The sequence below is a fragment of the Perognathus longimembris genome, chromosome 3, assembly GCF_023159225.1.
Source record: "Perognathus longimembris pacificus isolate PPM17 chromosome 3, ASM2315922v1, whole genome shotgun sequence".
Classification (NCBI taxonomy): domain Eukaryota; kingdom Metazoa; phylum Chordata; class Mammalia; order Rodentia; family Heteromyidae; genus Perognathus; species Perognathus longimembris.
The window spans coordinates 121,160,739-121,178,422 of NC_063163.1; the positions used below are offsets into that span (position 1 = coordinate 121,160,739).

Genomic DNA, 17,684 nt, shown 5'->3' on the forward strand with positions numbered 1-17,684 from the left:
AGACGATTCATTCCCCCTAAACCAGCGCGGGCCACGCTCTGCCAGGCAGGCGAGATCACGGGCTCCGCGGCCGCGGCAAACCAAAGGCGAGTGCACGTCCTCCTTTTCACTGCTACTTTACCCAAGGCGAATGGACGACACAAAGCTCTGGAACTTTCTCTGTTTCTCTATCCACTCCAGTGAGCCCTTGGGAAATGGTGTGGGGTCAACCGGCAGGGGAAACGCCCCCTGGCGAGCAGCCAGGCCAGGCCGTGGGTCAGGGATGAGTGAGCGGTGCCCTGCTGTCTCGTCATCGCAAGACGCCTGGCTGCTGGGAGCCAAAACCTCACGGAGGCCCGCGAACAACCCTGGAGGCACGAGCCACCCCGAATACCGCTGCGGCCTCTGCGCCTGCCCACGGAGGACTCCACCCGCACGACAGTGGCTCCTCCGTCCACTCCATCGCCATCTCCCCATCTGACGCTCAGGCAAACAGAAAAAAGGAGAGGAGCGGGGGGCAGGCGACCTGCCGAGTAGACAAAACGTCTTCAGAAACTTCCAGCCCTTCAGCCGCCCCGGAGGTGGCCTTGCTGGGTATGAGGGTGCTCGCTCACGCCTCGTCCACCCCGCCACGGTCCTCCCATCCCCGAAGCCCCAAGGACCACGCTGTGACAGCTGTCATCTCTTGCCACCGTCACCGAGGCCGCCAGTGACGTCTTCCTGCCACGACATCCCTCCCACAGGCCTCGTCCCGGGACTTGGGGTACTGGCGGTGGTGCTGATTAGCTGGCAGCCCGTGTGCTAACAGCCCCGGATGTGCAGATCCCAAGACGGCACTTCCGGGCTCGTGAGACGCCGAATGAAAGGCAAGCAGCCGGCTCTCACGTCGGGCGAGACTTCCGAGCGGACTGCTAACTCACCGCAGATGGAGCTCCCAGCCACGCGGCTGGCGGATGCTTCTCTCCGGAGCTTACGTGCAGGAGAGCAAGAGGGGTGTTCAGGGAAGCTCCCCGCCCCCCCCCCCGGAAGCAGGGCAGCCTGCTCTTCCCCACCTGCCACCGGAGAACTCAGAACCTGAGCTGGGTCATGTCTTTGGATGGTCTGGCCTGACTGCTTTTTCCTTCCCGTATTTCACGCGTGGCATCTGGAGGCGGGAGGGAACACGAGGCTCCGAGAGCCGTGTTTCTCTCTCCTTCTCCCCGAGGTTCTGCAACAGCAGCCTAGGGTCCCCACCTGGCCTTCCCTGAGCAGGGTGCGGACCTGGCTAGGGCCGGCGTCCCCCTCGGCACTGCTTCCGGGGGTCACCAGTCGGGCGTTCGCTGTACCACATTATCATTACGGTGGACGCTCACTAAGCCGAGCAATTCTACCCGAGTAACCGTCTGACATGCCCGCTGGCGTCAGAGAGGATCTGAGAAATTCCTGTCGAGCTCAGGGCTCCCTCCCCATCCTGGGCTCCGGGCGGGGACAGGCCACGCCCTCCCGACCCAGGACCCAGGGCCACCGCGCACACCCAAAGCTGCAAAGCCAGCCAAGCACGGCCGAGGCCAGGAGCCGAAACAACCCCTTCGCAAGGCTTTCCCAGGGGGTTTGTCCCAGTGACGAGCACGTGGTAGGATTTTCTCAAATGCTAGCATCAACGGTCACTTTTCCCCCTCTCCTGTGCTGAGTGGGTTGCTGCCCCCAGTCTGTGCTCTGCAGAAGCAGCCAGCAGAGGGCGGGCCGGGCTGAGGAGACCTTCGGCTGGGAGCTCCTGTTTCCAAGTGAGATTGCTCCGATACACAGGTGAGCTGCTTAACCAGGGGCTCTGAAGGCAACCTGCCCTGGGACCTTGGTCCTCTTAGCATTGCTAAGACCGCTTTTGTATGATGATCTCACTCGACACGGATTTGGAAAACAACAAGCATTTGGAGAGTCAAAAGTGATGTCCCGTTGGGCTGGACACCGGTGGCTTGTACCTGTAGCCCTGGCTACTCGGGAGGCTAGGCTCTGAGATCTTGGTTCAAAGCCAGTCTGGGCAGAAATGTCCATGAGACTCTCATCTCCAATTACCCACCAAAAAGCCAGAAATGGAACTGTAGCTCAAGTGGTAGAGTGCCAGCCTTGAGTAAAAAGGCTCAGGGATCGTGCCCAGGCTCTGAGTTCAAGCCTCAGTACCAGCATGTGCGCACGTGCACACACGCATGCGCATGCACACACGCACACGCATACACACACGCATAGAATAGACGTTTGCTATCACTAGGGCCATCAAAGCATGACCTTCAATCGATTTTGAATCAGGCTCAGCCTTTTGATCAAAAAGTATCTACACTGTAGACATCTTCTATGCCTGGATTAGATGAAGTTTTATTGAACATTAACTTCAGAGGAAGGAAACAGCTAATGTTGCTCATTTAATTTACAATGGCGGTATACGTAACAATTTGGAGACTTAAAAAGCAACTACAAACAGCTGGGAAGATAACGATGAGAATGTCCTCCCCCCCACCCCCCCCCCACCGCCGTCCCCATGACCGGAGGCCGCTGACCACTCCTGACTGCAGCCAGCGCGGTGCGTTCGTGTTCCCGGCAGGAACGCATGCCGTGACCGCACTCGCTCTGATTTCACGCGTGTGCCTCTCTGTACACAGCTGCGAAGCCGTGTGCCCACAGACCTGACCGAGCGCTCAGAATTCAGCACTGTGCCTGCCTGGAAGTACTGCTGAGGACCGAGGGTGGGGCGCTGCGCTTCATCCACTCCTCGTGGGTGCCACGGAGATGCCACGGAGCTCATTCCACCCGGTGACCAGGCAGGGGGCCACGGAGCTCATCCCACCTGATCCCACGGGGCCACGGAGGGGCCACGGAGCTCATCCCACCCGGTGACCAGGCAGGGGGCCACGGAGCTCACCCCACCTGATCCCACGGGGCCACGGAAGGGCCACGGAGCTCATCCCACCTGATCCCACGGGGCCACGGAAGGGCCACGGAGCTCATCCCACCCGGTGACCAGGCAGGGGGCCACGGAGCTCATCCCACCTGATCCCACGGGGCCACGGAGGGGCCACGGAGCTCATTCCACCCGGTGACCAGGCAGGGGGCCACGGAGCTCATCCCACCTGATCCCACGGGGGCCACGGAGCTCATCCCACCTGAACACATGGGGGCCACAGAGGGGCCACGGAGCTCATCCCACCTGATGACCACACAGGGGGCCACGGAGGCATCATGGAGCTCGTTCCACCTGGTGGTCACGCAGGGGGCCACGGAAGTGCCACAGAGCTCATTCGGAGACCCTGAGGCACACGTGAGCCTCGGTGGGCCGAGGACGGGGGTTGGGCGCAGACTGTAGGTGTGCCTGGAGCTCTCTCTGAAGGCATGAAACACAGGCAGCTCTCAAGGTCGGGCCACAGAAGCTATTCCCGTGAGCGTTGTAAAACACAAGACTGAACAGAACCCGAGTGCTTCCCGAGGGCGTGGCCGGAAGGGGAGGAAGCCTCCCCGCCGTCCTCGGGCCTGGAGCCCGTGCGCAGCTCCGTGCCCACACCGGCTCCGTGACTGCCGCGCGGTCTCTGACCCACGCAGCGGCGGCAGCCTCCACCGCCCTCGGGAGAGCTCCCAGACGCCTCTGCGACTTCTCTGAGCGTTCAGGCCGTGCAAAGGGGGCGGGGAGAGAAAGGACAGAGAAAAAGAAGACGGAAAACAACAGACCGCAGCAGCTGAACAGCAACATCGCCCTGGGCCTCGTGGACAGTGGACTGAGGAGTGGAATACCCCACGGCCACGGGCCGCGCCGCCAGGCTCTTCCCCTCACGGCCGCCTCGGGCGACGGTGTGCATTTCTAAACACATAAACATAAAAGAGTATGTTTTGTTAAAAATAGCTGCTTAAACCGGAGACACAAAACACATGCAGAGCGGAGGGAGCATGCCCACACAAGCCGGCGAGAGACCGCAGGCGCAAGATGAGAAACAGAAGCCGCAACGTGGGAGAGGCACTTCCAACCAGATTTACAGAAGAGGCTGCGTGGGCCAGGGAAGACTGGGGAGCTCCAGCCCGGGGCTAGAAGGCAGAGGCAGCCCGGCTCTGCCCGAGGGGCCGCGAGACCCACGTCGCTCCATGTACAGATCCAGTACGAAAGGAATGGTAGAAATACCATGCGTTGTGTTTAATCTGGGTAAGAGATAGAAACACAATACGAATGCTGTTACATGTAAAGGTTTTCTGGATACGGAACGGAGTCTCTTCGGCTGCCCTGTCTTAGTCTCAACTGGGGATGGCCTCTTGTCATAAGCAATGTCATCAGACAGCAGGCAACTGGATTCAAAGCAAGACGCAGCATGAGAAAGGAACCTACGATGTAAAACGAGCCGAGGACGGCAGCCAAAAGCCCGGGGAAGCCCCTCCACTTAACAGCCCAGTGAGAGCAAGGTGTCTGCCCGAGAATTAAAGGTACACGTGCCAGTTTTAAGGTGTTATTCATCCCCAGGTTTGTTTTTTTGTTTTTGTTGCCAGTCCCGAGGCGTGGACTCAGGGCCTGAGCACTGTCCCTGGCTTCTTTTTGCTCAAGGCTAGCACTCTACCTCTTGAGCCACAGCGCCACTTCTAGCTTTTTTCTATATATGTGGTGCTGAGAATCAAACCCAGGGCTTCATGTATATGAGGCGAGCACTTTACCACTAGGCCATATTCCCAGCCCCTCATCCCCAGTTTTATCAGTAACAAAAGCACTCAATATTTCCCCAATAGGAGCTAGAGATGAAGCTTGGTGGTAGCTTATTTGCCTAGTACACACAAGGCCCTGGGTTAGGTTCCCAGTCCCAGGGAGGAGGGCAGAAGAAAAGGAGAAAGGGCATGCATTATTCCAAAGGTCACCCATCAAATTTCTGTCATAGATACAACTCATGTGGCAGGGAGGGTTTAAGCCTGGACCCCAGGATTAACTGTCACCCCTGAGACGTACGGCGGCCGAGTGCCAGCTGGGGGTACATCCCGTGAAGCTGCGTTCTGCTCTCTACCCCAGGATGTCTCCGTCGCCAGGACTGGGTCACCATGGGGCACACAGCCAGCGCCAGAGGGCCAGAAGCCCACCTCTTAACCCTCCTGGACATCCACCCCCTCTAGGGGGCAGGACTTAGCCTAGTGGTCGTCTGAGTGAAAAGCAAGGGGAGCAACCTTAAAGTCGGCATCCAGGCCTTCACTTGAAATGGCCTGCTCAGTCTGTGAAGGAACGGGCGGGGAAGACGTGGGCCTGAATTAAATCCGCACCATGCTAGCCTGGGAAGCTCCTCACAGAGGAACATTCCTACAGCTTCACTCCCTTGGCCCTCCACTTTCTATCCCCCCCAGGCCCAGGCCTGTACGAAGGAAACACACATGGACGGCTCCCAGACACTCGGCTGGTGGAAGCACAAAAGCCGGCTCCATGACACCAGCGGGCAGACTCCTGGCCACCTGCGCTCCCAGCTCGGGACAGGGCCGCGTGCTTTACTTGATTGAGAAACCTTGCGTTCTCGAGTCTGTCTTCTCAAGCCTGTTCAGACAGCACATTCTTTCCAGGTTTCCTCGGCACGGGTGCAGCCTCTGAACGCAGGTGCAGCTGCGGGGGTAGGTCCCCGCAGACCCGGGGCCCCCGGGGGACCAAGCGTGGCGTTTCTCAGAGGATGCCTGCACCCAGAACCACGGCTTGTGGGCGGGAAGCTAACGATCTTGGCATTGGATGCCGCTGGTCTGCAGATTCATGAGTGAAGGGTTAATAAAGCGGAGGCTCTTCCAGTTAAAAAGTTATCTCAGACTTCACGAGTTATTGCTTTAGTTCAAGGACTTGAAGATCTCTCCAAAGAAAATATTCCCTCTAGTAATACTTGGAGCAAATTGGCGATTTGGACATTTTCAACCAATTAAGACGCTGGGGAATCGTAAGCCCCGACCAGACGCAGCCTCTGTCATGCAAAACGGAACCACATGTGGTGTGGGTTTCTCAAGCACACACGCGCGGTGGAGGGGGGCCAAGTCCAGAAGGAAATCGGGTGTCACAGAGATCTCCACGCGGTTGGCTGGTGAGCGGGGAGCTGGGCAAGCCCGCCGTCCGGAGCACCCTCCAGCTGCTCAGGAAAGCCTCAGAAACAGGAGGCGGCGGCGGCTCTGCGGCCGTCGCTGGCGGAAGAGCTGGCCGGGCTCTCGAGCACGGCGGACCATGCCGGAGCGAGCCGGCGCTGCCCCCAGAGCAGCAACGCCGCCTCGAAGCTCCCTCACCAAGACGACTGCGGGACGCCCGCAGTTCATTTCTAAATTTTAGTCGTGAGAGGCAGATGGGCTGGGCAGAAAAGCAGAGCTCGGGGAAAGCAAACGAAGAGGAAGACGAGGCGCGGGAAGCCTGGCTCGGGAGGCCGGCGGCGCCGGTGACCGGGTGCAGGGTGACGGTCGTCTGGCCAGGTGGCGAGGTCTCCCACGGAAGTGACCACACATCCACGCCCCACCCACACCAGGACTTCGGGTCTCGCGCTTTTCCCTGAGCAACACATCTAGAATTCTCGTACCACAGCTTGTTACCCGTGCAGAAACATGTTGGTTCGCCCCTGGAGTTTACTTTGCTTTCCGTCGCTGCCAAATCGGGTAGAGATTTCCCTCGTGGGCCCACGCCAGTCCTCTGTGAACGGTAGGACTTTCTGGCCCGTTAGAAACAAAGGGCAAGCGTCAAACCGTGTGCATCGCGGAATGAGACCCCAGGGCCGCGTGGGTCGGGAGAGGAGCGGCCCCGCCGCGGCCGACGTCTTTCTGATTAAACTGCCAGTTTGCAAATGGTGCAGAAGGGAGTCACTCGCTCCCACCAAGGCTGAGGACGCTGCGGGAGGCAGTTTTCAGAAGGAAATGCGGTAGTAAGGTCCAATTAGCTAATGTTTTCTCCAAGAAGAGCAACAGAGCTCTGGAGAGCGTCCAGGCATCTGTTTCAATGGGGGTAGAGGCCTGCATAGCAAGCTGGAGGCCCTGAGTTCAAAACCTAAGCACTGAAAAAACAAAAACGAGACAAACAGAAACAAAAGCACCACCAACAAAAGCAGAAATCCATTTACTTAAGCCTGTTATAGACACAGAGCCAAGCCCCTCCCCTCCCCTCCCCTCCCCCCTCAGGGCACCGACTCCACAGAAACTCAGGCTGATCTGATGTGGAGAAACACCCAGCCATCAGAAGTCCTGAAGTTGTTGTAAGGACAGGCTCCAAAGTGTGCAAACAAACACAATCAATTAAGGCTATGCTTTCAACAAATTGTGAATTATTTTCTGTAGCTAAGTTATTGAAAATACGTAGTAAAACATCCAACATCAACTCAAAGAGCTACAGATGCCAAAAAGCAGTAGCGTTCCAGCCCTGCCTGGGGGCCTATGGGAAGTGTCTCCAGTTGGCAGGTGGGGGCACACCACCACGCATGTGTTTTACCACCACTGCGTGTGTTTTGCTATGGCAGGTACCTGTCTCCAAGGGCAGGACACACAGCAACAGTATTCTGTCGTCCAGTAAGGAATCAGCAGAGTGTATGTAACTCCTGCCTGAGAAACGATTGAAGTCCAGAGCCCTCAGAAACAAGCCCGTCCTTCATTGGAGAAATGTGGTTTTAATTAAAGCAGAATGCACAGGAACGCACAGACACTGCTCAAGATGTTTCAGTTGCCATAATAAAGAATCGCTTTGAACTCCACTCACTGCGAGGGAAAGAAACATAAATAGATGGGGAGAGATGATGAACTGGGGAAGCGAGACCGTAAATGAGGGAAATTAAGTTAAGGGAAGGCAAGAGAACGAGGGCAGGGACTGGGCTTCTCTCTCCCTCTCCGTGTCCCGCGGGGGCTGGGCGGAGGCGGGCAGGGAGCTTGTCTGGGCGTCCCTGCCGGGTTTTATGGTTCTGTCTTCTAGACAGAACAATGGGTGACAGGCTGCCAGCAAGGCTGCCTCTGCCCCAGCAGCTCTGGAAACCCGGCCGGCTGGAATCTCCACTTGCTGGCCTGGCAGGCAGGGCCAGGCGTTTCGAAACCAGGTACGGAGGCAGCCGAGCTCCGGCCAACTTGGCTGGTCTCCTCCTGGCCATGCTCCCTTGGGGGGCAGAGGTCTATGCTGCCTATTGGGGTGCATCCTGTGGTTCCTGCTGGGCCCCCACCCCCACCCCCCGAGCTCCCCGGTGCTGAGAACCTACCTACTGCTTTTTTCTTTGTTTCCAAGACTGGGACTTGAACTCAGTAGGTGACACCTTCACGTACTGGCTGGTGCTCTTCCACCTGGGCCACAACTCCAACCCTCGACCCACTTTGCTTCTTAAATGTATGTTCTAATTGTTATTCTTAAGGTGTTACACAGAGGAGGTGCCATTTCCTAAGTCAGGTAATGAGCACAGTGGTATTTTTGGACAATGTCACCTACTCACTTGGGCACAAGTCTGGTCACAATCCACACCCATCTCCCACCTCCCCTTATAGTCACAACCGTTCATCACGCCTCGGCTAGGCTTCGCTTCCCACAGGCTTCAAGTTCAGGTTTGTCTACAGAAATAGACCCGAGACTTTCCCCCACATCTTCCAGGAGAGCAAGAAAGTAAAGCCCTGGAGAGTAGAAGCAATCATAATGGCAATCGCAAACCTGATTTTTAAGAAATACAGCGAGTCTTGACTTCCATTTTACTGTGTTCCTTGAAATGCAAGTGTGAACTTCCATTCTGCATGGGACCAATATCCAACAACTGATCATTATATTCATACTAAAAGACTGAAGCTATGACCAATAATACATTACAAATGAATAGAACCCAGACATCAGCCATTCATGTTTATAATCCTAGCTACCCAAGAGGCTGAGTCCTGAGCATCTCAGTTAGAAGTCAGCCAGGACAGAAAAAGTCATCAAGGCTTTGTTTCCGAAACAACCAGCAAAAAGCTGTGTTAGAGTTGTGGCTCAGGTGGTAGAGCACTAGGTGGGCAAGCCAAGCAGGTGCAAGGCCCTGAGTTCAAATGATAAAATCTCCAGAGTTCCTGAAAACAAGCCAAACTGTGTTCTTCACGCTTGAGTATTTGTACACAGAATGCGCGCACCTCTGTGCATCTACTTGCAAGTCTATGCACACACACAGAGCCAGGCACAGGGTGCTAGTGGAGAGAGATGGGTTAAAAAGGACCAGCGTACAGTCAGCAACACTGTAAACCTGCCTTCGCACAGCTGATCCATCAGCTATGATAAATATCACCTAACGAGGTTCTCTATCCTTTAAAAACATCACTTGAGCTAGTTCAAAGTTTCTTTTAATCTTTTTAAAGCCTCTTAAAAATTTTCCAGGGAAAACTTTCAGTAATTTTCCGAATGACAGCCACACATATTCAAGCATCTCTCAGCAGGCAGCAGACGTAGCCAGGACACCTGCCGGTCTCCGAGGAGTCCCTCAGGAACGGCTTCCTCTAGCCCCGCTCCCCCGCTCCACAACACCCCAAACACGTCGTGGCTCTTAGTTAAGAGTCCTAGCAGTACTCTCAGGTTAGGATCTTTTGTGAAAAATTAGAAATTAGGTGGGACTCTGAGAAATCACATAGGAATGCCCCAAAACTAACACAAATGGGAAAAGCCAGGGATGGGATTCCAAGCTCAACACGAGAATTCCTACGTGAAGACTCCCTGTCAGGGGAGATGTACTGACCCGAAACCCACAGTCCACTCTACGTCTTCCTCATCCTTCCGTCTGAAACATGTGACAAGGCAAAGGAGAAACAGGCATGGTGGTCAGACCCAAGGACCACCAGAGGAAAAACCAAGTGGCAACCTGTCTCACAGCTCTGGGAAGTAAATGCAAGTGTGTCTTCAGGGTGGTTAATACAGCACCCACTACACAAGAAGCACAAAATGCATCGTTTCAGGCAACCAAGTATCTGACTTTAAGATACTTAGGGTCAAGATGGGCAGTCTTTTCACAAACACTTTATCTGAACCCAAGTATTTATCTGTATTCAGTGATTTCCAACTTATTACACATCAAGAGACAAGGTTAGCTATGAAATAAAATCAAGAAGCTGCCTCATGTTTTGAAAACTTAGATGAAGCAGAGAGACTAACAATTACCCCCCAGCTGACAGTGAGTCAGGTAACACCAAGAGATAACTATGAGATGTATCCAGAAGTTCTAGAATTGACTACTCCCAGTAAATTGTCTACACCGGAAGGCCTCAGGTGGGGCTGCGTGGCAGAGTCTGGAAGGCAAGTTTGGTGGTCTTAACCAGAGGGGAGATGTGTGCTTGTGACGCTTGGTGTGACACTGCCTGACATCCACGGTTCACGCCACAGTGCAATGCAGCAACGTAACCACAGGACCTGGCCACAGTCCCTTCCCTCCTGAAGCATAAACGGACGCTGCTCGGGTGCCAGCCCCCACCCACCCGGCCTGATTCACCTCTCCTGAGCCGGCTCCGGAGACGCAGCAGTCTACACCCCACAGTGCGGTCTGTCTGTCCAGTGTCCGCCTTTCACTTGTCACCACACGCCCGACCAGGCCACCAGCTCAGCCCAGCACGCGGTGCAATGCCCAGCTAGCATCCGGCTGCCCGATTTGCCATTTCCCATCTGATGTGTACACTCTGGTCACAACAATAAGAAGTTCACTGTGGGAACATCAAGCTTTTCTCATTTTTATAGCCTTCTTTTCTGAGGCTGGCAGTGAAACCTTGTAAACATTTGTCTAAAAAGAACAAAAGGGAGAGGAAATTACTGTTGCCAATTAAAATAATGAAGCTTCAAATGACCAAATTATCCTGAGTATAAGTGGACGCTAGCTGAGACTCTTCACAGTGAGCATCTTCCAGTGCATCATAGGAAACGAGCTTTTTTTTTTGGTGCCAGCCCTGAGGCTCGACTCGGGGCCTGAGCTTTTCTACTCAAGGTCAGCGCTCTTCCCCTTGAGCCGCGGCTCCGCTCTGGCACTTGGGTGGTTACTTGGCGCTAAGAGTCTCACAGATCTCCCTGGCTGGCTTTGAACCGGGATCCTCAGGTCTCAACCTCCTGAGTTGCTACGATGACAGGTGTGAGCCATGAGCAACTGGCGTGAGCTTTATTTTATTTCCTGTCCTGAAGATTAAATTCCCCGGGCAGATGTCAAAAGAAGTCTTGCAAGGTAAGTACATAATCCTTTACCAACATTCACTTTTCAGAAAGTAAAAGATGAGCTTCCCAACTATTAGTGGCCAATAGGAGAACATCGTTTAGGAACACAGTAAAGTCGCCCACAGCCCCGACACTACTAATAAAAGACGGAAAATGAGGGACAACCCCACAGAGTAAGTGGGAAGTGCCGAGGCACTCCGGGAAGTGCTTCACTGCGACACACGGTTCTGAGACGCCGAAGGCCGGGCTGCAGAGCTGGCATCCATCGTGACGGCGGGCAACCAGGGATGGGCAGGGTCGGGGTGGAAGGCCAGGGCTTGAGTTGAGTTGCAAGCGACCGAGGCTCCTGAGAATATTCACAGCCAAAAGCAACAATAACTCTGCCCAAAGATTTGTGCTGAAGTAGCAAAACTGAAGAAGAAACTTCACCACGAAATGTATTTTGACAAGGAGGAAAATCAGAAGCATGTGAAAGGATTTTACCTAGACTATCCTATTTTAAATGGATGGCTCCTTCCAGAGGACTTGGGGAGGAAGTTCTCTCAAATCCTTACCATCCACATAAATCACTAAAAGGGGATAGGAAAGGATCTTGGAAAACAGGAAAAGTATAACGTTTAAATGCCAATTTCCCATGGAACCACTTGCAAGTCTTTCAATCTGGCAATTTTCTAGATAGCCATCAAGTATCAACTGTTACAATCTCAATTTTAAGAAAAAAGAATTCATTAACTGAGTGGAGCACACACCTGGCCAGCAACCACGAAGCCTGTGGTTCAAACCCCAGTACCACCAAATAAGTAAGTAAACAAGTAAGTACATAAATAAATAGAATGATCAAGTACTTGGAAATTAACCTAAGATAACTTCAAAACTGTGGTCATCTTAAAAATGTTTTTCAAGGTATCGTATCAGTAAGGCCCCTGAAGCACTATCCATGCCTGCTGCATACTATTAACTACACAGGTTAGCTACTGATATCGATGCAGTTTTAGTTAAGTAGAAATTTAGTTTGGAACATTATAAATTACAGAAAGATTCCAGAGTCCAACATCCTGGGCTCAAGTCCTTGCTGATCCTCACGTAGTTCTTCTATTTTTGAGATTCCTCTTCTTTAAAATCGGTGCCCCAGGAAAGCTTATCTGAAGTGCTTGGCACCAGAGGCGTTTCAGATACCTGAGTTCCTGAGATTCGTCACCGACCTCACTGGGTCAGCGGACTTCAGTCCACATGCTCCAACGGTTAGCTTTTTAATGTTCTATCAGCACTAAAAACACGGTGGCTTTTAGGACATTTGGCCTTTGGATGAGCGACGCCAGCCTGCGTGAGCTCAGCGTCACGCGTGAAAGGAGAGGACCGCCCGGCCCACGGCACCGCCTTCCACACTCGTGGACATGACCGCCTGCCCACGGCGCCGCCTTCCACACTCGTGGACATGACCGCCTGCCCACGGCGCCGCCTTCCACACTCGTGGACACGACCGCCTGGCCCACGGCACCGCCTTCCACACTCGTGGACACGACCGCCTGGCCCACGGCACCGCCTTCCACACTCGTGGACACGACCGCCTGGCCCACGGCACCGCCTTCCACACTCGTGGACACGACCGCCTGGCCCACGGCACCGCCTTCCACACTCGTGATGACCGCCTGCCCACGGCGCCGCCTTCCACACTCGTGGACACGACCGCCTGGCCCACGGCACCGCCTTCCACACTCGTGGACACGACCGCCTGGCCCACGGCACCGCCTTCCACACTCGTGATGACCGCCCGGCCCACGGCGCCGCCTTCCACACTCGTGGACACGACCGCCTGGCCCACGGCACCGCCTTCCACACTCGTGGACACGACCGCCTGGCCCACGGCACCGCCTTCCACACTCGTGGACACGACCGCCTGGCCCACGGCACCGCCTTCCACACTCGTGGACACGACCGCCTGGCCCACGGCGCCGCCTTCCACACTCGTGGACACGACCACCTGGCCCACGGCACCACCTTCCACACTCGTGATGACCGCCCGGCCCATGGCGCCGCCTTCCACACTCGTGGACACGACCGCCCGGCCCACGGCGCCGCCTTCCACAGCTCCAGCAAGGCGCCGTATGACTCAGTGTCACCAAAGGGGGCTACGCCGAGGGCTTTCTCTAAGCCACGTAGCAAAATGGCAGCAAAGCAGGGCACTCCTGTCCACGTGCATCTCTTTATGGTGCATACAGTATACACCCCCCACCTGAGTCCAGAGCCAACAGTGCCAAAGATGCTGTATTGAAACAGCCACGTCTTTACACGTGAGCTCGGATTTTCCACCTGCCAGAGGCACTTGATAAACGCTTTGCAACATCAATGCTTTAGGGTTTGCATGAGCACTTTCCCCACATTACCGGTGAGAAGAGCAGGCGACACACAGGGACTCTACAGACATCTGAATACATCGGGTCCAAATTTTTAAAATAGATAAAATTGTCTGCCAAGGATTGTCCTCTGTAAGTTCTACTCATTCTTCCCAGCAAGAAAGTCCTCCCAGCTCCCACGAGCCAGCTCATGGCACACTTCCAAAAAAATCTTCTGCGAAGAGGGACCAGAGTTGGTTCCTTCTAGGCGCTTCCTTCAGTGCTTGACACACACCTATATTCTAATATGACAGTGGTTATAAACAAGATAATGCCTGACCAGAAATGCTTGACCAATTAGAAATGGTTTCTAATGGCAGTTTTCTTCACTGATTTTAATTCCCACAACAGTTGAATGGCAAGAGGTTATTTGTATCTGTTGAACCAATGAAATAAGTAGAATAAGTAGTGTATCTATTAATGCTATTTACAAATGAACAATACACACAAATCTTTCCACAAACACATGCGGCATTTAGCGAATGTATCAAATCACAAGGTCTTATCTGGCTCTCTGATTCAGGACATCTTAGCATTCTTCTAGTATGCTCAAACAAAACAATATTATGAAGAAATAAAGACCAGACTTACCAGTCTTCTCCTTTCTTCTTCTACTGCAATAAGTAGCCTTGCAAACTCCTTGAGTGATTGAGCTAAACGAAAACAAAAAAGAAAAAAGAACGTTGATCTTCTTGCACTGCTACTGTCGAATGACACATGAACAAGCATCACGGGGGGGGGGGGAGGCTGTACCTTGTGTACATTATAGTCTGTGCTTTTGTCTGTGTAACCATTCCAGGATAGAGAATACGATGCCAGTGAGGCTAATAAACATGTCAAGAGATGAACACTTCTCTGTGTGTTTGCAATTAAAAACTGAGCAGGTGTCTTCTTCCAAGGCGCAAGGGGAAGTACGTGAACTTTTATGCAATAGGAGCTGAGTCGCTCCTCAAAGGTGACCTATGAAGAAGCGGCATTTTTAATACTTTGGAAGGCAGTATGTCCAGCAGTACTTAGGTGTGCTTTGTAGCAGCCGGGGTGGAGAGGGCGTAGAGCCCGCCTCCTGCAGGCCTGGAGGCACCGTGGCCCTTCTCCCCTCGGTGGAGGGTGCTGAGCAGGACGCTGCAGAGAAGCGCAGACTCCGCGGCTGTGGCTCACACCATCCTCACAGGACCTGGTCTGCACTGAGGCCAGAGCACTTCTTTACAAAACAGACTGCCTGTGTTGTCCTAGCTTTCTTCTGTAGAGCTGGCACTAGAACTCAGGGCCCAGTGCTAGCCAGGCAGGCGCTCTCCACCTCAGCCGCACCCCAGCCCTTCGGGTGCCGCTCATCCCTAAGGTAGGGTTTCACTTCCTCCCCTGCGCAAATGGAATCACAAACTACGCAGTCACCCTAAACTAAGTGCCGAGCTGTAACTCTTTAATAGGTATAAAGTCGCCATAACACGAACATTAAAAATTAACTTTGTCAAAACTGTCTCCATTGAGAGATATATTTGAAGGATGGGGCAAGGAGCATAAAATCAAGACTTACAGACAACGTGACACCATCTCAATAAAACAGAAGACATGACCAGGTTCAAGTTCAGAGTTGTCTTTATAGAAACAGCAGCCGATGGGCTGGGTTTTGGTTATTAAGTAGTGACACTCAAGTTCTCACTTTGCTTTTCTACCTCTTTATCCAGAATAAGTGGCGCTGTTTTCAGTTTCTCTTGAAAGCTTTTCACCTCTGTTTTTCATAGAAATACTGCTTACAAACTCCACAAGATAATAGCTGATTACTTTGGAAATGTCTGAAAGGAAAAACTCTAACATGTGAAAGTAACTCAATGTCTGCTTCCTTACTATGAAAACTGAACCCCATTTCACAATCAAACTTTGTTCCCTCTTTTTCTTTTGTCGTGTTTCCAAGGGAAAGCATATCCCCCCGCCCCAAAAAAAATCAAAGAACTAAGATGTTCCTTTTACAGTTCCATTTCCATGAGAAGTTGGTCCAAACAGGGAGCTCTGAGTTACCATTTGTCCTGTACAAAAACATGAAGAACTAGGAGCACTAGAGACTCATCTCATGACTTCACAGCCAACCAACTTCTTAACGACAGTTTCCTCTGCTTTTTATTTAAATGATCCAAAAGTACTGAATTAATAATTAACAATTGAGACTAGGTACTGCACAACAGAAAGGAAGAATTCCCCCCTGCTTCAGCAAGCAGAGGACGCCAGGTTTATCATGACCACGGCCCTCAGAACGGCCCTGGGGAGCTTGCAGCCCCCGCTCTGCCTCTGGCCCGCTAGGAGTGTCCAGGATCTGCTGTCTGGCAGATCCGATCTGTGCTGCGTACCTCAAGACAGGAGAGGCAGGCGACCAGCAAGTGTGGCACACAGGGCCCCCAGATGCTTCGAGAAAGCAGGAGATCACAGTTAAGGGGGCAACAGGGCGGAAAGCATTTCCTCCAAAAGAAAGAAAAAGGACAGGAATATCCATTTATATAATACTTGAAAATTGGGTCTGAGCAATCAGGCAAGAGAAGAAATAAAATGGGTACGAATAGGAAAAATGAAGCTAGATGATCCTTTCGACATACTTAGGAAACCCTAAAGACCGCTGATTCTCAGAACAAACAAATCCAACCAAGTAGCAGGGTGCAAAATCAACATGCAAGATGCGTGTCAGGGTGGAGCTTAGAAGCGGAGCACATAACTAACTCCTGCAAGGCCCCCTCCAAAATAAATAAATAAATAAATGAAGGCGCTGGGCCTCTCCGTGCAGAAGACGGAAACTAGACCCTTCAATGTCGCCGGTACACCAGTCAGCTCAGAATGGAGCAAACACCTCAAGCAAGGACCTGAAACTCTGGAACTGCTTAAAGAAATCGGGGGATGACTTGGAGAGAGTGACACTGAGCAGGAAATACACGCAGGAACCGGCTGGCGGGATTAAGCCAAATCAAAAGCTTCCTGCACATGGCTCTGGCAGCCAGTTATCTGACGGAGGACTAAAACCCACAACTTAGAAAGAACTCCAACCGGTGACATCAAGAGACCGAGTCCTCCAGCCGGTAATGGGAAACTGACCTATGGGAACAGTCTCCAAATAGGCACCGCCACCAAGCCAAGGGCCGCGTGACCAGACGTGCGCCACCTGCAGCTGTCAGGGAGACGGACCTCACCCCTGGCGAGATGAGCGTTATCAAAAAAAGGAGTGAGGACGTGGGGAGAGAGGGACCCCCACCCACTGTCCCCCGGGGGCACTGAAATCCCCCAGTCACTATGGAAATCAGTACGGAGGCTGCTCAAAGGCTCCAAATACAAAATGCCGTGGAGGATCTCTTATCACATGAAAATTTCTAATACCCAAATAGAAGCATTTATCAGTGCTTATCTTTACTTATATTTACATAACAATCACCTTACTACCTGTTGTTGTTTTTTTAAAGATTCCAGACTCACATCTAATATGGACTTTCCATTACAGATTGTGACCAAGCTGACATGTTGTGACAGGAATGTGATTTAGTGAGAGCTGTATTCCAAAAACAACATTTGATACATAGGAGGTTTCCAATAGATAACTGCCAAATGAGTGAATGAGGCTTTGTTCCCACCATCTACGCACTCTACAAGAGAAACAAACCAACTCTTGCTCTAGGACTCATGGCATATCAGGAAAAAGATGGCCAGCCACGTTGGAGACTTACATTCGCGATGGAAATTCTTGCCACCTGAACGACCTTAGCTTGCTGTACCATCACGTTCACCCCACCCTTCCCGTCCACCTGCAGTCCGAGATTACCGGAGAGCAATCAAAATAGCCTCGCACATCAATTCCAACTTCCCAACAAGTGAGGTCACAAATACTGTGATAGATTTCCTTTTACTCTCCACCACATAACATTGGGGAGGAAAAAAAAAACCCACACTTCTGGAACAAAAGAGTTCTATTGTTCATGAGTATTTACGGCAAGTCCCAGGAAGCTAAGGGTTCACAGAAACGAAGGCTGAATCACACCCTAGACAGTGATGAAGAATGATGACTTTTTCTGCATGTGCCAAACGCATAAATCCCCCAACATTCCTAAACTAGCCAGAGTATCTATTTCCTAACTTAATCTCTTCAGCAGACTCAAATCCACCTTACTACTTCGGACTGGAAAATCGGTTGAGTGTCCGAAAGGAAGAACAAGAAGAGACGCAGCACAGCC

General features: G+C 52.7%; 1 protein-coding gene across 2 annotated transcripts in view; it reads right to left on the reverse strand.

The window, feature by feature from the left end:
* Arhgap42 (Rho GTPase activating protein 42) overlaps positions 1-17,684 on the reverse strand; it is a 101,951-nt gene that overhangs the window by 48,592 nt on the left and 35,675 nt on the right. For both annotated transcript variants that reach the window (XM_048344053.1, XM_048344054.1), the window contains exon 3: positions 14,074-14,135. In XM_048344053.1, the coding sequence (XP_048200010.1) occupies positions 14,074-14,135 (62 nt within the window). The remainder of the gene's footprint in view (positions 1-14,073; positions 14,136-17,684) is intronic.